This window comes from Phocoena phocoena, chromosome 18, assembly GCF_963924675.1.
Source record: "Phocoena phocoena chromosome 18, mPhoPho1.1, whole genome shotgun sequence".
Lineage (NCBI taxonomy): Eukaryota > Metazoa > Chordata > Mammalia > Artiodactyla > Phocoenidae > Phocoena > Phocoena phocoena.
In genome coordinates this window covers 69,423,795-69,446,137 of record NC_089236.1, presented here as the reverse complement: position 1 = coordinate 69,446,137, position 22,343 = coordinate 69,423,795, and the positions used below count along the sequence as shown (strand labels likewise).

Here is a 22,343-nt window from a genome sequence, read left to right as displayed (position 1 = left end):
CTCTGCCGTCGGGTTGTAAAACACCTCCCTCGATTACAGTCGCTGTGTTACTTCTCTCTGTCACTAGGTACCCTACCACCTCAGCCCCCCATGTCTCCTCGAGGCCTTCCCCTTTCAGGCCTCCTTATCACCTCCACGCCTCCCTCCCTCTGTCTGGTCCTCTCCTCTGGGATGACCTGCCTCATCCTCTCCGCCCGCCCACATCCTGCCCATCCTTCTAGCCCCTGAAACCTCCTCTCACAGTAACAGGACCCCCAATGGCGCCTTCCTGGGTGTCTTACTGCCCCGTGCACTCCGGTCTATATTTCATCGTTCTTGGATGTTTCTCTAATTCAAGTGTATCTGCTGAGCTCCCTGACGTTGATCACAAACTCATTAAGGGGAAAGACAGGTTTTTCACTTCTTAGGTGCCCACCGAGTCCCCACCAGTCTTGGTCACTGTCTCAATAATGACCACTGGCTGACTGTGACCGCAGAGCCAAGTACGGACCACAGGCGGGTAGGCGACAGCGAGCACAAAGCAGCAGCTGCCAGGCGGCGAGACAAAATCCGACAGAAGCAGGCAAAAGACGCGCAAAGGAATTACACTCAAACAAGACTTCGGCATTATTTTGGAGTGCTTGAAATCAAAAACTGCAAACAGATCACTCTAATGTACAGTAACTAGGAACTGATTGGTTTTGGGACCAAATAAATTCTGGGTTCTATGAAAAACATTTGAAAACCCACAGTTTGTAAACAAGTGAGAGACTTATCTTAAATGCAATAACAGAATTTGAGAAGGCCTACAGTAAGATACAAGGACACTAAAACAATCAAAAAAGGTATTTTAAAAACAGAGAAGATGGAAGCACAAGTTCTAACTTTGATTGAACACTAAACTTGGCATTGAGTTTCCTGACAGCCGAAGTAAAAAAGGAAAGGAAAAAAACCAACAACATCACACACACACACAGAGGCCCTGGAATCGGACACACCTGGGCCCCTAGTCTGCAGCCCTGCTGGCAGCTGTGTGTCTCTGGGCAGACCAGCATCCCCGAGCCTCAGGGGACACGGAGGAGACAGCTGTGTTTCTCGAGGCCGATGCTGGGAAGAAATGAGGAGGGTGCTGAGTAAGCCCCAGACTAAAGAACCACACGCTCTTCTCTCCAGCACAATGAGAAGTCTGCGCAAGAGCCCAGGGGCTGGGATTCTGAACTGTGGGCAAGACTGACCTCGGAAAGTGGAAGAGCCTGCCACGCGGCGGGGAGAGCCACAGACCAAAGGACGTCACTTCACAGCCGCCCGGCTGGAAGGCCCTCTCCAAGAGGGCGGGGATTTTGGTCTGGTTCGGTCATGGATGCTTGGGCTGTGCAACCCGGCAGATACTGATATTCGAAGTATCTGTGGTGGGGAAGACACCGGGTGGAGTCTGCAGCGAGCCACAGAGGACCCCCATGATGCGGACGCCCAGGGCACTGGAGCAAGGGCACGCATACACAGCAGAGAATTACACACTTTCGAAACACTGCTGCTGGACCCTGGGGGACAGGAAGTGCCTGACCACGGGTACAGAGTGAGCGCGTGGCCAGAAGTGTGAGACCTACCAAGTTCTGTGGTCAGGTGCGACCACAGAAAGCCATCGTCCGACGTAAGTGGTGTATCCAGGGTCAGCACGAGCAGGGCGGGGGGCGCAGGCAAGCTGCACAAGCAGGTCCGCCAAGACCACCATGTCGATAACCTCTGTCGTATAAAAACCTCTTCTCCAGTTCACACCTCCTGCTACATGGGGGTGGGTCCCTAGCCACCAAGTGACAAGGAGGAAAATGGCCAAATTCGGTTCATAGATGGGTTGGCTTGGTACACAACTGAAAGCTGAAAAGAGACCGTGGCTGCACTATAGCTCCACTCAGGGGTCACCTTGAAGAACAGTGACGGGGACAAATGCTCCCAATGGGTAGGGCTTGGGCAGTGCATTTGGTCGTCCGCTTTGCATGGGAAGAGAGGTGGCCTGAGGTAAATAACACCTAGGGACTCACTGGACGTGGTGAATGACTTGGTTAGGTGGTCAGGGGATGGGAAGGTAGGGGACAAGGAGGCCTGGGAAGAGTCATGTGGGTCCAGCCAAGGAACAGGCATGAAGCGTGACATCTAGGTTCCAGTGTTTACCGTGAACATCCAGCACAGAAGAGAGAGACAGAATGACTCGGCAGACTGACGTCAGCCAGCCTCTGTCACCGGCCATCCCAGGGCTGGCAGGTGAACAGAGCAGCCAAGATGGCCGGGAAGGAGCCCCACTGTGCATGGGCCCCACTCACTAATGTGGACTTAGCTTCCAGGGTAACAGAGAGCCGTGCTGAGCCCTGATACGTACGCCACCACCCATCAAGGAGAACCAACAGTCATAGAGCCAGGTAGACTATACTGGGCCCTTTTCAGTCTGGAAGGGGCACCGTTATGGACTGAAACATGCCCCCCCCGAAAACTCATAGGCTGAAGTCCCTAACCCCCAATGTGACCGTATTTGGAGACAGGGACTTTAAAGAGGTAATTAAGGTTAGATGTGGTCATAAAGATGGGGCCCTCCCTAATCCAATGGGACTGGTGTCCTCATAAGAAGGGACACCAGGAACATGCAGGCGCCAAGAAAAGGCCATGTGAGGACACAGCAAGAAGGTGGCTGCCTGCGAGCCAAGGACAGTCCTCACTAGAAACCAACCCCGACGGTATCTTGATCTTGGACTTCTAGCCTCTAGAACAATGAGGAAAGACCTGTTACTGAAGCTGCCCAGTCTGCGGTGCTCTGCGCGGGCGACCTGCGTTGACTATTATAGGCAGCAACTCACTTTACCTGGAACTGACACATTTTCTGGTTATGGGGCTGCCTGCCTTCTCTGTCGCTAAGCACCACCTCTGTGGGTTGACAGAGGGCATGAGGTACCGACCAGGGTTCCAGATGACATCACATCGGACCACAAGGCCCGCTTCTAGCAAAGAGGGCGCGGCAGTGCCAAGACCACGGGATACACTGACCCTCACACAGCACGACCCAGGCGCTACCATGTCGCCAGACCAATGGGTAGCCGGGTGAAGGTGGGAGTGAGACGCCAACCTGGAGATGGTACCCGCCAAGGACAGCGCTTGAGGCTCTGGTGTGCAGTACAGACCCTAAATCAACAACCTTCACACGGGTGCTGTGTCCCCAGTAGGCGGAACACACGGCTCTTGGAAACAAGGGATGGAAGGAGAAGTGGCCCTGACTATCCTCCCTCAAGGTGACCCACTTGGGGAATCTGGGCTTCCCGTCCCACAACTCTGGATTCTGTGGTTTACAGAGCTCGGCTCACAGGAAGGGAACGCTTCCATCGGGGATGAAGCAAGAATACTGTTACATCTTAAGTTACAGCTGTTGCCCAGTCAGTTCGGGCTCTTGTGCCAAAAGACCGGCAGGCAAGGAAAGGAGTCATTATCCTGGCAGGAGTAATTAATCCTGACCACCAGGAAAAGCTACGGCCACGGGCACAAAAAGGGGAGGGAAGATCATGGGCGGCACTCGGGTGATCTGGAGGGCATCTCTTGTACTTCCTCACCCAGTTTCTACAGTAAACAGACAAGTGCAGCAGCCACAGCCGGGAAGGGCTTGGGGACCGGGGACCCAGACCCCACAGGGATGACAGCATGTGTCGCTTCATCATGTAAGCCTTCCAGCCAAGGGTGGGGACTCTCAAGCGGACAACAGACGACGGAGATGGTCATCAGTGTATCCTCGAGACCGGCTTCAGCAGAAGGGGATGCAGTCTGCCCTGCTGACCTTCCTCTTGAAGGTTTCTCCTGGGAAAAAAGCACCACTGCAATCTTGGAGGTGTTGCTCCGAGAACTTAAGTAAAACAAGAAGATCCAAGCAGCACGAGGGGCGGATGCTCTGGACGGGTCTGCGACCCAGATCCTCCCCCTCCTTCAGGACCAGCGCTCCGTCTTCCTGCTGCCGGGGGGCGGGCACCTGATGGTTCTCAAGTAACATCTGCTCTGTGGATGGCGTGCATCTGGGGAGAGGTGCCTGCAATCTGCGCCAACACCTTTCTGAATCTGGGACGACTCGGAAGGTCTCTCGCAACTCCGGGGCTTGGGCACCGTAAGCTTAGCTCGGGCCTTCTTTGTGACTGGGGCTCAAAGTCTCCCTCTGCCCTTCACCGCCCCCCCCCCCAAAGCTGCTCATCCTGACGGCATTCTCCGATTCACTTCACACACGAGAGTTTGCCTGGGGACGCCCACCTCAGAAACACAACCTCTCATTTTACTTATGAGCACAAGACCACAGCTATCTGCCAGGGAATCTCCCCCCGGGTAGCCTGAAGGTACCTCAGTCAATGTATTTCCCATCGCCTGCTCTTCTGATGTTGGTGGGATGGTGCTGTCATTGATCTCTCTCCTTGGCTAAGCCAGAAACCTCAGAATCATACACTACTTCTTTCTCTCCCTCATAGCTCTGTCCATTCTATCAGAAAATATTTATACTCATTATTACTCAGTTTTTTGGACACCGGTTGTTCTGAGTTCTCATACTTTTCATTATTTCCTCTGTTTCCTCAAAGGATCTACCTCTTCCTCCTGCTAAATGCAGGCTTAGCCTATAGCCTACATTCATCCTGGATGTGATTCTCCTACAGGACTCACCTCCCAACCCTACACACTTAAGCCATGATCTGCACCTACGGCTCTGACCTCTCCAAGAGTGATGTCTGTCCTCCATGTTCAACTACATCAGCGGCACCTTTATTGTATGTTCCAGAGTCACCTCAAATTCAAATACACCCGTAGGGAACAGCCTTCACTTCTCTCTTTTACCTGCAGACTCGGCCCATTGATAAGGGGTCCCCTTCTTCCCACGCCAGATAGAAACTCTGGGACCCACCTCTCCACTGACGTCCAGGGACATCACACCTGATTTCACTTTCCAGACCACACACCATGAAGACCTACTTCTCACACGCAATGCAGGCAGGAGATCGGGAGATGGCAGGAGAGAACAGAACTCTCTCTCATACCCCAGAGGGTAAAGGGGATGGAGACAAGAAACGAGGAACCCAATGGACTGGATCACAGAAGTGCCAAAGAAGGACCAGGTATGAGGTTTCAGCCTGACGCAGAGTAACCCAGGAAAGACGAGTGTGGTGTTGGATTGCTTGGATAGAGCAGTTTTTGTGGATAAATGCTCAGTATTTCCTGACGATTAATGACAAGGCTAAGAAAACAGAGCATTTATCTGATCTACTTGCTGGTTCTTCCCTTAAAAATTTTCTTACCTTCATATTCTCCATTGCAACCAAGGAAAATCAAGAAGTTTGACATTTGCTCTTCAGTCCAGAGCACACAATAATAAGCATCTTAACAGGAAGACACTGTGGCTTTTACAAGATGATAAAAACAGATAAATATCCCGTCTTGTTAACCAGGCTTGGTGTTTCTCTAAGAAATCATGCTTATCTAATAGAAGTGGAGCAAGAATGTCCAGTCTGACCAGTCTTTCAGCTGCAAGTTACTTTTTTTACCTTAAAAAGAAAACACCAAGAATAGCCACTATCAGAGACCTACATTCCACTTGGAAACATGTCAAGGTATCTATGATACAATGCACAGGAATGAAATGTAGACTCTACCACACATACAGTCTCAAAGGAGAAGTCTACGCAGGCCCCTGAGTATTTCTGAATTTTCCATTGTGATTATTATCGTTTACCTGCTGCTGTCTTTGCCGCCTCACTTGTGCAAACTGTGACAGCATCAGCTGCCGGTCCAGCAGCTCCATCCTCTGCTGTCTCTGAATGTCTACCGTGGCCCCCATCCCGATTCTGGCCTCGCTGGTGGGCTCTGAAGATGAGAAGATGGGCTCAAGTGTCCAAGAACAGAACTTTGCCATCCAGCTGGGGACGCAGAGCACCTCATGAACTTGTAACATTTTGCTGTTGTAGCAGAGCCCGGAAATCTAAAAGAAAAAGCGTCCAACTGGATTGTTGAAATGTCATAAAATGTTAAAGAACATATTTAACATAGAAATCAATAACCGCAAAACACTTCAGATGGTGTTTTCCTTCACTGCTGTAGTGTCAGGTGACAACCAGAACTCCTACCAGGTTGTAGGATACTAAGCAGCACAAACCAACAAAAAATGGAATTTACTCAGTAAACAAACGTGTTTTTATTAAGTTAGAAGAGACAGCAGAACCCTAACTATTTAACACTCAAAGTACTGGTGCAATATTTAAAAAAAACAATGCTGTCTTTTAAGACAAAGCCATGAAATATTGGATTATCAAAACACTTTCACGCTGTACTAACTCTGCGGTATTCTTACTGGCAGATGGCCGTCAGAGAGAGACACTGAGAGAAAACAACCTTGATATTCGATGACGTGACCCAGCATCGGTATTGAATATGTAAATACATTTACCAGAAAATAAAGACGACCTAAAATGTATACAGTTGTTTTAATAAAATTTGCAAGTATTTTTCCTAGATTTTAAAATCCTTGCCAATAGTTAGCAATTAACAATTCTGTTTACGAATAAGGCTGTTTTTCATCTTTAAGGCAATTTATATGGTAAGAGAAGTCTAAGGAGTCTCTATGGTTTCCTAGGTTAAAATGAGAATGGCTATTCCTTTGTTAAAGACAAATCTTTAATTTTGTGAATTTGATTCTTAGGATAAGTTATTCACACCAAATTAGAACATATTTGACAAATTTCTGTCTAGCAAGAGAAAAGTACACTTTAATGTTTTACTAATAAAACTTAACTAATTAGGCAAAAATTTATTGAGCATCTGCTATATACCAGGTGCTGTTCTAGGCACTTAAAGTATAGCAGAAGACAAGATAAATAAAGCCCTACTCTTACAGAGGTAATCGTGATCAATATGGAGATTGGATAGTAAACACACAAAACAATTCCAGACAAGATCTATGAAGGAAATAAAATAAGGTGACTTGGAGCAAGGACCTTCTTTAGGTCGGGTGGAAGCGACACTTGAGCAGAGTTCTTAAGGATAGTGAGGTGCCAGTGATTTGATGAACTGGAGGAAGAACGTTTCAGGCAGAGAAAACAGCGAGTGCAATGCAGGAATGAGCTTGGGAGTATCCATTAGAAATCTTAGTGGCGCTATCAAGAGGGTTGTTGGATATAAAAATCTGGAACTCAAGAGAAAAGTTTGCAGAGATAAAGATTTGGGAGTCAGTGGTATAAGACTGTGTTTAAAGCAACAGGACTACAGGAGATAATGAGGGCGGGGGACGTTATTACAGAGGAAAGAAGAGGACTTAGGACTGAACCCAGGGTACACCAGCATTTTGTGGATGGACAGAGTAGGAGAAGCCAGTAAAGAAATCTGAGAAGGGGCTGACAGTGAGAAGAAGGAAAACTAGGAGAGTTTAGTACCACTGAAGCTAAGAGAACAGTGTTTTAAGATGGGAATAGTCAGCTATGTCTAATGTAGCCCAGAGTTCAAGTAAGACAGAGAGAGGAAGAAGATGACTGTTGGATATGGCAAAATTAAGAACAGTTTTGGTGCAGTGGTAGGAGCAAAAGACACACTGGAGGAGGTTGAAGAGTGAATGGAAAAGGACTTTTGATTTCAAATAATTTCTATGCTACTTCTCTCAAAAATGGTACAAAACAACTAAGAAAACAAAAACAGAAACAAACTTCACATTCACTGAAACTAGAAAGCATCTGTAATCCTCAACCACACTAACAACATGGAAAACACATTGGAAAACACACTGAGTAGTTAGAAATACTTAGCATATGAGAAGGGTAAATCCAAACGAGGGAGAGGGTCCTCCCCCACCGCCACGGACTCAGGGATTAGAGGCACCAGGAACACATTGAGTAGTTAGAAATACTTAGCATATGAGAAGGGTAAATCCAAATGAGGGAGAGGGTCCCCCCCACCGCCCCCCGCCACGGACTCAGGGATTAGAGGCACCAGGTACTGTGAAGGTGGGAGTGAAGTGGAGGGTCACAGAACTCTGTGCAAGGAGCAACTCCAATGCCTCCCCTCACCCAGCAGAGCCCCTATCTACCCTCTCCCTTCTCTACGGGGAGAAGGTAAAAGCTCTGCAGGGCCTGCATCAAAGAGGCTCTGGAGCGGGTAGAGCAGGCCAACAGGGGAGGCCGGGGACTCTACACGTGTGGACTTCATACAGACAGAGAGGCCTTCCGTGTATGTCTCATAGAACTTCCAGAAGAAGACAACAGAAGAAATATAGGAAGAAAGGGACTATATTTCAACAGATAATAGCTGAGTTTTCCAGAATTAATAAAGAATATAGATACTCAGATTGAAAATGCAATAGTCCCAAGGTGGATAACATAATGAAATTTATATCTAGATCCATTATAGTGAAACAGAGAAAGAAATCCTTAAAAGTGTGAACAAAAAAGAACAAAAGAGCATAGCTCATTATATAAGGGTAAGTCACAACCCACAGCAGTCACCCGCTGACAGCGCACCCTGAGGAGAATTCAGGGTGAAAAATCCGGATGAGGCACTCTGTGCTTTAGATAAACACACCCCTAGAGGGCTAGATGCATATCTCAGGAAGAATTTCAATGACCCCAGATTCTTGCACCTTCACACACAAAGAAAAGCACTAAAATTAACTTGAGATTCTGCTCTTTCTGATTGGCGGTAATCTTTGACTGAGATGTATGCTTGACTAGATGTATTTCACAGCCAAAAAATTCATAATTTATTATACTGGCGCCTCCCCTACTTCTTTGGAGCGGTTCCTCAGAGCTATGGCCCAGGCTACAGTCCTCAGTAAGACCCTGAATAAACCTTAAACTCACAACTCTTATGTTGTGCGTTTTTCTTTAAGTCAACAAAAGTAACCAGAGATCAAATACTGACTGCCTAGAGGAAGGAAAAACAATGAGCTGTGAGCAGACAACAGCAACAAAAACAATGAGATACTTAGGAATAAATTTAATAAAAAATATATAAGGCCTTTATAGAAAACTAAAAAACTATAATAAGGGACATTAAAAAAACCTCTAGTAATAAATAAAGATATCATAACATCACATCTGCGAATGGGAAGATGCAAAATTGTTAAGACATCAATTTTCACCATATTGATATATATATTCAATATAATACAAAAGAGACTCTTGGGGTTTTTTGGTTGGAACTTAAATAACAATCCTAAAATTTGTATGGAATATCAAGGTTTAAATTTTTAGAAACATAATGTTGGGAAAAAGAAGCTGGACCCAAAAGATTGCATACATTATGACCCCACTTTGTAAATGGATCAGTCAAGTGGAAAAACCATATAGCGAAGCATGGTGGTGATGACCATCTGCGGTGCGCCAGGAGAGCAGTCACAGAAGGGAGGGGCACTGGGGCTCCGGGGGCCGGCAGTGCTCTGACCTGCACAGGGTTTTACGGGTGCGTCCGCTTCATAGTGATTTGTTTGGCTTCATGACATTTATAGTTGACGCACAGTTGGGTGTGTGTTATGTATCACAATAAAAAGATTTAAAAATAAAGAATAAGTGATCCAGAAGAGTCAAGATAATTTTTGGGAAACATAATAAGGCCTATCAGATTTCAAAGTATGCTATAAAGTCTGAGTGATTAAAACAGTGTGGTCTTTATGGAGAGCTACTCAAATCGATGTAAAGAGCAAGAGCAGAGAAAAAGACTCGAGTACAAGGCACCTGGTTCACAGCAGAAATGGGTGCGTTAAACGGGAAAAAACATACACGGGCCACACATAAGGATAAAGACGAAACAGCTCTCCCTTCCTGACACCACACATAAATTCCCAATGGATTAAGGACACAAATATAATTTATAAAACTGTAAATCTTTCTGCACAAAATACAGAAGGAACATCTTTTTGGCACTGGGATGAGGACGGATTTTTAAATAAGAAACATAAAGCCCAAACTATAAAAGAAAACACACATTCATCTACTTTACAATTTAAAAGCTACAGTGGGGGACTTCCCTGGTGGCGCAGTAGTTAAGAATCCACCTGCCAATGCAGGGGACACGGGTTTGAGCCCTGGTCAGGGAAGATCCCACATGCCGTGGAGCAACTCAGCCCGTGCGCCACAACTACTGAGCCTGCGTTCTAGAGCCCGTGCTCCTCAACCAGAGAAGCTACTGCATGCCCGCACACCACAACGAAGAGTAGCCCCCGCTCGACGCAACTAGAGAAAGCCCATGCACAGCAACAAAGACCCAATGCAGCCAAAAACAAACAAACAAATAAATAAAATGAAAGCTACAGGGGGCCAAAAGTTACCATAAATGAAGGGAAACACGACAAGAGCCTGGGAGAAGGTCCTTAGGATTCTTGTCCTCAAGAAAGGTAGCGTCAGAACATAAAGAAACTATCCATTTGTAAGAAGACAGTCAACCCAATTCATAAAGCAGATGAAAAGGCAATTTCAGAAAAGGAAATTCAAATGTCCAACAAGCACATGAAAGGATGTTTATCCTCACTTACCTTTAGAGAATTGCAAATCTTAACTGAACAATGTTAAACATAATAAAAATTAGCAAAAATTGAAAAACCTGGTTTCAAGTTTTCGTGAGGATGAGGGGGAACTGAGAATTCTCCCCCAATCCTGAGGGAAGGCAAAGTGGCCCGACCACTGGGGAGAGCAATTTGACAATACCCAGCAGAGCTGCCAAAGGTATATTTCAGGAAATTCTCAACTGCAAAGCTCTGTGTAACAGCTAGGGAACAGTGTCCCAGGAGAGGAATGGTTAAAGAGTGGTTTATTCATCCCTCAAAATACTAAACGGCAGTTAAACACACTCGGTGTACATGTATTGATATGTTTCTAAAAAGGTATTACATTTTGTATTCATCTTTTTGCAAAACTTCAAAACACAACATGCTAGTATTTACTGCTTATGGACACATACTCATGTAGTAAGTACAGAACCACGGAATGTGGTTTCTTCTGCAGCAGGATGATAAGGGAAGAAGGAAGGGGAGGCGTCGGGGGCAGCACTCTCTGTAACAAATATATATATATGTAATAAAGAAAGAGACAGGAAGTAAATATGGCAAAAATATATAATGAATTGGAGGTGAGGAAGTAAGGATTCCTTTTCTGAAGATCTGGATAAAAAGCAAGATAGAAAATGGAGCTGTATAACAGCAAAGTCACACTGATTTAGCTGAAGACAGCAAAATATTGTTATAAATATAACGAAATATGAAAAAAATTGATCAAATCAAAACTGTGAGATTTGAATTAGATGAAAAATTAAACACTTGTATTTTTTAGTCTCAAAGCGATTGTAAATTTGTCCATTTGTCCATAGTTGTGTTAACTTCATGTATTTGGAAAATGTTGGTGTATTTGGAAGCCGTCATTAGGCACACATACACTGACCCTTTTATCATAATAAAGAATCCCTCTTTGCTCTGAGTAATACTCACATAGAAATCTATTTTGTCTTATATTAATATGGCCATTTCAGATTTCTATTTCCATGATGAATCTTTCTTCATTCTTTTTCAACCCTTTTTGTGTCTGTGTTTAAAGTGTGTCTTGTAGACGCCATATAGCACTTTCTTACTTTTAAATCCAGTCTGACAATCTCTGCCTTTTGATTAATGTGTTTACCTATTCACACTTAATATACTTACCTGGACATAGTTGAATTTTGCTGTTTGGTTCTATCTCATTTGCTTTTTGTTCCTCCTTTCTTACTTCCTTTTGTGTTAAGCAAGTATTTTTTAGTATTTCATTTTAATTTGTTTAATGGAATTTTGTTAGCAATATCTCATTTTTTTTTCTTGTGTTTGCTCTAGGGATTACAATACACACATAAGGTGCTTAGAGTTAATACTGAATTACTTCAGTTAAAATATAGGAAACTTCAAGAGTATAATTCCATTTAACATCACCCCCATTCACTGTGCTACTTTTCTGTCTTAATTATATTATACCTATATACGTTATAAACCCATTAATACAGTGTTATTTATGCTTTATGAAATCATATACCTTTTAAAGAAATACAGAAAAAAATAAGGACAATGTATAATTGTTGCCTGTACTTAAGGAGCTCACAATTTAGTAAGGGGGCGGGTTCTTAATGGGGGGGTGTTTGGTCATAGATTCCTTCAGGGAATTGATGAAGGCCGAAGATCTTCATTCTCTTGCCCATATCTATCCCCTCACCATCACATATACAGTTATGAAATTATGTGTTCGATATTAGTAGGAACATCCTATGAAGAATTAGGACATCCTACCCAGTAATAAACAAATGCACGGCTGCAAATTCTGGCAGGGATGAAGTAGGGCTTTTGTGCTCACTGGCTTAAAGTTCTATTCTAAGGTTACTTATTTGAATGTATGCTCTGGAAGGGGAAGAATTTTGGTTGGTTTTGATCACTGTTTGGCCTCTGCACCTAGAAGAGCACCTGCTGGGAGAATCGTGAATGAATGAATAGTCCAAAAACCCCCAAAAATGTCATCTTAGATTCTTTTAAAGAAAATTGGAAAGGTGCCAGTAGACACACTTTTTTGGTCCTAAGTTCATATTTCCCATGTGACAAAAAGGTAGAATTCACCTGTCCACACCTCTGATACACCAGCATGACCCCAAGCTGTCAAACAAATAAAGTGCTACTGTAAAATGTTTCAGGTGGTGAAATTAAAATTCATATTTTAAGGCAAGAAAAGAAAAATTTAAACACAAAATTTTCTCTGCCCATTTTGTCCTCCTCCACCTCCTCTAGCGTGCTCTGTGCCTCTGCATTATGTGTTAGCCAGACCTCCCCTACGGCAGAAATACCTGCTCAACCACAATGATCAATCTTTCTCCTTCTGGCGCTACTATGTAACTCCTCAGATGATAACACTCCTTACTCAATCCTGTGAATGGTCACAGTGACCCAGCACTTGCCTTGTACACGCAGACACCTTAGGCGAACTTTATGTACAATGCCGATATATCATTTTCCTTAGAGACTGGTGCAGAACAGACCGGTCAGACAGCCTGGGGAGATACTGGGCTGTACCTTAGCTCTTGGTTTAGATACTGACTTATGACCTTATTAATTTTACTGGCTATATTACTTGTATTCTGCCTATTTTACAAGATTATTGTTTTTTTGCATTACCAAATGTGTGGTAAAATAAATGATGATTAGGTGACTTGAAACCACTGACCAAATATACAGTCCTATAAGATCAATGATTGTAACAGCGTGACTCTAGATACGGGAAGAAGCAACAAGAGGGAACCACTTCCTAGACCACAACAGACTAGTAAGACAGGAGGTCCAGAGGCTTTTGACTACTGTTAACAGGGCCCAGTCCAGTAATAGCACTGAGTAGCCTATCAATGAAATCCTCCTCTGACCTGGGAATGAGCATTCCTAAGCACAGTGGGAAAAACTGGTCACGAAATGCCTCCCAAACCTTAGTCAATACTCAGACTGAAAGGGAAGGGACTGTAGAATAAACAAAGTTGCCCACCATCCAGTTCTCCAAGAATCAAGTCATTAGCCACTGCAGTCGCTGACCTACAGCAGCACACTCTGAGAGGATTTCAAGGCGAAGTTCAGGATGAAGCACTTTGTGCTCTGGGAAAACTGACAGAACTGGATCTTAAGACAGTGAGATATCTCAGGAGAAAATGTTGTAAACTTAGTTTCCTGCACCTCTGCATACTTAGAAAAACACTAAGACCATTAACTAAGGTATCTGTTCCTTGCAAATAGCAGTAACCTTCTAGTAAGATGTGTGTTTGACTGCATGTACTCCTTCGTCAACGTCACATGTGTATCGGCCTCCCCCTTCTCTCTGCGGAACAGTTCTCAGAGCTCTTTGAAAGGCTGTCTCCTGGGTTATAATCCTTGGGTTGGCGCAGATAAAAATTTCCATGCTTTCTTAGATTGACTATTGATTAATTTTTTGGTCAACACAGGTATTCACACAAAGGATTAAAATATAAAGAGCTTTAAGAATTTAGTTTCCTATAAATATTTGATAATCACATCACCAACCCTTCTTATACTGGGACTTCCGAATGATAGTTTTCTTGAAACCCACAGAGTCTGTGAAAAAAGAGGCTTTAAAAATAGACCACCTGCTGGGATTTGCAGTATCAAGAGGCCAGGGGAAATTCTAAGGGAGAGGTCTGGCAGGCCCTCAGAGCCCGGAAGCCCAAGATCAAGCTGAGAGGCCCAATGACAAGGGATGAAGCAGTGGCAGTGATCTCGGGCAGGCCAGGGCTCAGGGCCAGGATGCTCAGAAACAGTGGAAATGAACAAGCGGGCTGTGTCTGCGAAGGGCAGGGAGAGCTGGAACCAGAGCATTCAAGCAGCAGGAGTTGGGAACCCCGGCCAGGTAAAGGGTCCCAGAGGTGAAGCAACCAGAGAGCATTCTGGACCTCTTGCAGTTGAAAGTCCAGGCCAAAGGGAATAAAGAATTTAATTTGCTGTGTGGAAACATGTGAAACTCCCTTGATTACAGAGAGTAAACCTCAACTGTCCTCTGGTCTTGTTTAGTGTGAGCATGAAACCACAGCCAGCGGGGGTGAGAAACCATGACCTGGCACCAGCACTCAGGTTTCTGTTGATCTCCTTCTCCAGTCAACGGTGGCTGAACAAAAGCCTACCTGGCAAACTACACTGCCAGGGTCCTGGTGAACCACAGTCCCAACATTCAAGAAACTTGTCATCTAATGGGACACTAGGACAAACACAAGGGGCTGCTTTCCTGGGGGAGAGCATTGCCGTCACAAGATAAAGAGGAGCTGAGGGAACAAACGTTCCCTTGTATCTGGACCCCTTCATGCAGACTTCATATTCACTCAAGTCCTGAGGAAACCAGGCCCCCTGAGGCCTCACGTGTTCATTCAACACACATTTTACTGAACTTCTATAAGGTGCCAGGCTGTGTTCTAAACACTGGGATACAGCAGGAGGCAAAACAAAGAAAATCCCTGCTCTAACAAACCTTACGTTTCCCTGTTCCTTCTCCTTCACTGAAAAACGCTAAAGAAAGAAGGAAGGAACTTTGGAAATTACTCATTTTATTATGCACAGAGTATGTACACAAGTTAGAAACGCCCGAAGTTATTTGTGCCACTTGTGATTAATTATGAAATGACTGTTGTTTTCGTGACAGAGTCATGTGGCTTTAAGCACTTATTGAAAGTCTTGCTATCTTGTTCTTTGTCAAGTACAAGAGTGATTCAGATGAATTTCCCATAGCCCTCTTTTCTTTTTCAATATCATTTTAAAGTTATCTATTTAAACACTGGGTATCCTTCTGATTCTTGAAAAGTTGAATTAGAATAACAGAATTAGTTAACAGAATTAATTAAACTAATAATAGATTATTTGTTTCTAACAAATTGTCTTAGAAAGCTGCTCTAAGCTTTTTCTTTCAGAAAATCATGCGTCAAGAGGATTAGGTTAACTGCATAAAGCAGAAAACTGCAAATAACAGTGGCTTAAATACAACAGAAATTTATTTCTCCCTCAGGTTAGAAAAGCTCCAACCATCTTAACTGCATTCCAGGCAGCGGGGAGAAGAAAATGAGGAAGAACAAAAGGACAAAAGGCTACTTTAAGGAGCCTTCCTAGAAGTCCCACCAATACGTATGTTTATAGCTCATTAGCCAGGATGCCAGGATTTGGTCTGATAGCCATACCTAGATGCAAAGGAGACTGGAAAATGTGATCTTTTAGTTGGAGGCCCTGCTGCCTCAAATAAGATGAAGGTTCTGTTATGAAGGAAAAAAATACATTGGGAGACAGCTAGAGTCTCTAGCACATGGAAAAAAGCCTTAATCAAATGCTAAAATGTAAATGCCTTTGAATTTCCCTTTCAACAAGGAGACCACCCCCCTTTAAACTTATATTCACTTTCATAAACTGATTCAACAAACCAAAATTGAGGGGAAAACAGGCTTATGTTAAAAAGTTGCTTCTTACATTGGACTACAAATAACAAATTAAAAATGAATGTAAAGATCAAGAACAACTTACACATTTACAGATAGAGACTCAACAGGGAAAAACGAAATCCTTTTTTAAGACCAGGAACAAGGCAAGGATGTCTATTCACCACTCTTATTTAACATTATACTAGAGGTCTTAGCTAGTGCAATAGGCAAGAAAATTAAAAGGCACAGATTAGAAACGAAGAAGTAAAACATATAAACCAAACCTATTTCCTGATGACTTGATCATATATGTAGGAAACCATAAGGAATCCACAGAAACAACAAATTCAGCAGAACTACAGTATACAATAGCAATATACAGAAATCAACTGCGTTTCTATATACAAGCAGCAAACATTTGGAACAAAATAACTCCATTTAAAATAGCACCGGGCTTCCCTGGTGGCGCAGTGATTGAGAGTCTGCGTGCTAATGCAGGGGACATGGGTTCGTGCCCCGGTCCGGGAAGATCCCACATGCCGCGGAGCGGCTGGGCCCGTGAGCCATGGCTGCTGAGCCTGTGCGTCTGGAGAGACCACAGCAGTAAGAGGCCCGCGTACCGCAAAAAAAAAAAAAAAAAAAAAAAAAAGCACCAAAACCCCACAAAAAGGAATACATTTAATGAAAGATGTGTAGGGCCTGTACATCGAAAATTTAAAAATTAAAAAGGGGAATTAAAGAATTACTAGAAAAATGTAGACATATTATGTTTATGAATTGGAAGACCCAATATTGTTAAAATAGTTGTACTAGTTATCTATTACTGAATAACAAATTACCCAAAACTCAGTGGCTTAAAACAATAAGCATTTATTATATGTACAGTTTATGTGGGTCAGAAATCTAGGGACTGCTTAGTTGGGTGGCTGTAGCTCAAGGTCTCTAATGAGGCTGCAGTCGAGATGTCAGCCTACCTGCCTTCATCTGGGACTCCTGACTGGGGCTGAAGGACCAGCTTCTAATGTAGCTCAGAAACACAACTGGCAAGTCCGTGCTGACTGCTGGCAGGATGCCATCATTCTTTGCCATGCAGACCTCTCCACAGGGCTGCTTCAGTACCCTTGGGACATGGCAGCTGGCTTCCCCCAGCATGAATGACCTGAGAGGGAGCAGGATAGAAGTAACGTGCCTCTTATCATCAGCCTTTTGGAGTCACACTCCATCCCGCCATATTCTATTCATTATAAGTGAATCGCTAAGTATAGCCCACACTCTAGAAGAGGGGAATTAAGCTCCATCTCTTGAAGTATAAAATAATCTGTGGCCATATTTTAAAATATCAAAATGGCAATCCTTCCTAACTGATCTATAGTTTCAGTGCAATCTCAAGCAAAATATTAACTGCATTTTTTCTTTTTTGAAGGAAATTATAAGTTGATTTAAAAAGGCATATGGAAAGTCAATGTTCCTAAAATAGCTTGACCAGTTTTGAAAAAGATGAACAAAGTTGGAATACTTATGTTACCTGGTTTCAAGACTTACCATACTCAAAGGTACTCAAAACAGTATGGTACCGGCATGAGAACAAACATATAAATCACTGAGATGGAAAAGAAAGTCAAGAAACAGACCCACACTGGTCAACGGACTTTCAACAAAGGTGCTAGGATAATACGCAAAAGAGAAAAGAGTCTTTTCAACGTTGATGGAACAATGCTAGATATCTGTATGGAAAAAAATACATCTCAACCCTTAACTTCACAAGTATTATACTCAAAGTGGATCTTAGACCTAAATGTAACAGCAAAAACGATTAAATTCTAGATGAAAACATAGGACAAAATGTTTGTAACATCAGATTAACAAATATTTCTTAAGATACCAAAGCACAAACTATTTTAAAAACTGAAACACTGAATTAATCAAGTTAAAACTTTTGCTTATTGAAAGCCATAGTTAAGGAAACGAAGAGGCAAACCACAGACTGGTATAAAATTTTTACAAAATATATCCAACAAAGGGCTTATATCCAGAATATAAAAAGAACTCTTTTGATATAATTATAATACAAATGTAACCCAACAAAAAAGTGGGTGAAAGATTTGAACAGACACAACACAAAGGAAGATATACAAATGGCTAGTAGTCACAGGAAAAGATGCCCAAATCACTAGTCATTAGAGAAACGCAAATTAAAACCACAAGATATAATTACACACCACCTAGAATGACTGAACTTAAAATGACTGACAATGCGAAGTTCTGGCAAGGAGGCGGAGGAAATGGAATGCTCACGTACTGATGGTGGAAATGCAAAATGGCACAGTCACTTTGTAAAATAATATGGTACCATATATTTTTCATATGATAAATTCTAGCAATTCTACTCCTAGGCATTTACCCAAGAGAAGTAAAAACATATGTCCACACATAAATGTGTACACAGATCTTCACAGCAGCATGAAAAAAATGTTTAGGGTGACGGGACTGTTTTCTATCCTGATTGTGGTGGTTACAAAACTGTATACAATGACCAAAATTCACCAAACTGTACACTTCAAATTGGTAAATTTTACTGCATGTAACACTTTAATGAACAAAAAAGAAAACAATTTTTCATAAAAAAGTAAATGTGAAGACCTAGAAAGATTAAGACATTTCTGGATGTATAATTCTCCTCTTAAACTTTATAAAAGAGGTGGGATTTTCGGAGACTAAAACCAATCTTTAGCAATAAAAAACTTCTGATACCTTAAAAATATTCCAAGCTAACATAAACTAACATAAGACTTTCTGATAATATGCTGTTGTTTATAATGAATATATTCAAAATCTCATGCACTGATTTTTACCATAGTTCTTTACCAGAGGTTAAAGTCAAGATATAGGAAAAATATCAACACAATCAGCTGCAAAGAAGAAGGAACACTGGACATTTCTATTTAAAAAATCAGTTTAAAGAGATAATCAAAACCGATTCAAGACTTTCCATCTCCTGATAGGAAAACAAATGTAAAGACCCTGTGAGAAAATGCTCTGTGGGGTAACTGCCATGTAAAGTACTAGTAATCATCTAAAATGAAAATGCATGCGTGTTTTTCTTGCTAACCTCTTCCTTATCTCCATTTCTTTTTCCTTTGACCAGCAGCAGTACCGACCCAGCTCAACGTTTTATACTATCCTTTACGCTTTCTCAAAGCCATCCTTTACTTCGTTTTCTTGTACATGACAATGCCAGAAACACAAGGCAAAGAGTTTGTTGAAGGTGAGGTTTGAGCTGCATTTTTAATCCATCATATGGAGGACCAGTTAAATATCTTTGATGATATTAGAAAAGAAAGTACAGTATAGCTATAGACAGAATTCTTCATAATAGGGAGAAGGCAGAGGCTGCCAATGGGATAAAGTTTTCTTAGATATTGGTCGGCCCACAAAATTTTTTAATGAAGGCTGCAGGAAGCTGCTGTGGATATGTGTCTTTCAGCACCTCTGGGTACTTTTAAAACTTCTTCGTGACCAAGATCTCCCTCCAGAATCGTGTCTCCGTTGACGACGATCAGGGCCTCATCTTAGTGGTATAGTCAAGAGAAGATCTAAGAACAGCTTTGTACCTTTGTGTCTTGTGGTTGAAACAGACATGGATGAGAGCCTTGAAATGTGCAGTGGAAGGCACTGAACCCACTGGACCGCCAGAACACCTGGCCTTTGGTCCTGGCTCTATCATCCATCAGCTGTGCAACCTCAACTTCAGCCTCCTCATCTTTCAGATGGTAAGCCCAGGTTCTCCACCGCCACAGAGAGAGTGTCAAGAACCTAGTGAGGCAGTACACGCTGACAGCATCCCAACGATCACAAAGAGCTACAGCGTTTTATTGCACAGAAATAATTATTTTGATAATACTGAATTCTGAAACTCAACAATTAGTTATAGACTAAAGATAAAATGCCACACATTTTGCTAGGCACTGGGGATTATAAAATAAAGAATAATGTATAGTTTCTAAACTGAAAGGGCAGACTCAGAAAAGGCTTCAGAGTGAGAACTTAAATGAATAAGTTTTTTTCTAGGAAAAGAAGGCATCTAATGGTGAAGGAATGGATATAGTTGGAAGAACCTGCATATGGTTATGCAAAGCCACCTCTTAAGAGCACAGACACCAAAGCTCCAGTACCTGCATTTGAATGTTGTCTCCACTACTTATCAGTTATTCTTGGCAAATAACTTAAGTTCTCTGTGCCTCAGTTTCTTCATCTATAAAACGGGGACAACAGTTCCTACATCATCAGGTTTTCAGGAGGACTAATTAAATAATATTAGTAAACTGCTTAGAAAAGAGCTGTATTAGTCTGCTCTCTCTAGGTTATACTGTGGTAACAAATTATCCCAAATTTCAGTAGCTTATAACAAAGGTTTATTCCTCACTCATCTTACATGGTGGCCACAGCCCTGATCCGTGTATGTTCTTCATTCTGGGCTCTGGGCTGAAGGAGCAGCTTCTATACGTCACATGCTTTTCTCACGACAAAAGGAACAGAGCAATGGCAGAACCACACAATGGTTCTTAAAACTTCTGCTTGTGAAGCATTCATCACTTCTGCTCATGGTCCAGTGGCTCATGTAAGTCACAGAGTAGAGTCTGATGTTAGCAGGGCACGTAGAGGCAGGCCCTTCAGGGAGGTGCCCGCAGAGACGGGCAGCAAATATTCTCAACAAACAAAACAGTTGAAGAAACAACATAATCTACCACAAGTGCCTGGTACATAGTAAGTGCCATGTGTTTGTTAAAGACAAATAAGTGATGGCACAGAATCCTGAGACAGCATGAGGTGCCGGGAAGAGTAAGATGCTCAGTGTCCCTGGAGCACAGGGTCCACAGGGCTGAGACAGGGGCCTGAGGAGGCCTAATTCTGAAAGCCTCCGAAAGGTTTTTGCCTAAAAAAAGGTAAGTTAGTAGAAGGTAAGTTACAGTAATGAAAATTTTATAGCTATATTTTATGAGGCACTTCTCTGACAGCTTTATCAAGATATTGGCATGATTTCATCTGTTCTGCAGTGAACATTTAAAAGTCTACTAGTCACTCCCTGTGTAACACTTGTCTAATAAGACATTCTGTCAGCCCTGGACTGAGTTGTAACTGTCATGACAAGGCAGAGGACAGAAGGTTTTGGGACAGGGGAAGGGGGCACAGAGAGGAAGGGAGGGAAAATGGGGGGAGAGAGAAGGTATGAATGAATCAATGAACGAGAGAGAGAGAGAGTTGTACAATGGATTGATAAGCACTCAATTTGGTGTTGGGATTGTAAATTCTGTGTTATATAAGAAGGTGAAAGCACCCTCTAAATATGGCTGTTTCTTAAGGATCCACTGTCATCTTCTACTTCTACACTAGGTTCTTTCACAAGCCCAACCCACCTCACAGCTCTAACCAGCCTTGACCTCCCTCTGCAGCTTCTGTCCTCATCTTCTTTTTCTTTTTATAAATTTATTTATTTATTTTTGGCTGCGTTGGGTCTTCGTTGCTGCGTGCGGGCTTTCTCTAGTCGTGGCGAGCGGGGGCTACTCTTCATTGCAGCGGCTTCTCTTGTTGCGGAGCACGGGCTCTAGGTGCACAGGTTTCAGTAGTTGTGGTGCGTGGGCTCGGTAGTTGTGGCCCACGGGCTCTAGAGCACAGGCTCAGTAGTTGTGGCGCACGGGCTTAGTTGCTCTGAGGCACGTGGGATCTTCCTGGAGCAGGACTCGAACCTGTGTCCCCTGCATTGGCAGGCGGACTCTTAACCACTGCGCCACCAGGGAAGCCCTGCCCTCATTTTCAATGAACTGCTAGAAAATCATCTTAGTCCCTAAAGTTCAACTGAAAACCTTGGGCGTCAGATGAGTTACCTGACCTGCTACACTGTACCCTTCTTTTGGTGAATTGGGAAAAGAAATCTAAGGGAAGCAAGAATAAGGAAGAAGAAAAGGAAGCATGAAGAGCAGAGAAAGACATGAAAAGCAGGGCAAGGCTCAGAGGACCCAACTCCCCATCCTCGTTCTCCCGAGATGCAGGTCAGGATTCGAAAACTTACTCCAAAGAAGTTCTGATTTCCATAGCAGATTATGCTAATTCCATAAGCTTTCTCCTTAATGATATACCATGACTTGGAAAGCCCATCAACATAAGGTTCTGTTTGATGCTTTTTCTTTTACAGTTACCATAAGACAATGTTTTATTTCTTTTGTCTTTAAAACTCTTGTTGGGGGAAGACAGACAGACAAATCACAGCCCACAAATGAGCCATCCTGACTCCTTCAAGGTTGCTCAACTCTCTCCTTCCCCCCTTCTTTGACTTACAAACCTTAATAAGACTTCTATAATCTTGCACCATCGTGAAGTTTTTTGTTTGAAAAGCTTTAAAGATCCTCACTGCCTACAGATAAACATACAAA

General features: G+C 43.1%; 1 protein-coding gene across 1 annotated transcript in view; it reads right to left on the bottom strand.

The window, feature by feature from the left end:
- The window catches only part of UBAC2 (UBA domain containing 2), a 155,048-nt gene that overhangs the window by 32,086 nt on the left and 100,619 nt on the right, over positions 1-22,343 (bottom strand). Inside the window, exon 7 of the mRNA XM_065896047.1 lies at positions 5,717-5,962. Within this exon, the coding sequence (XP_065752119.1) occupies positions 5,717-5,962 (246 nt within the window). The remainder of the gene's footprint in view (positions 1-5,716; positions 5,963-22,343) is intronic.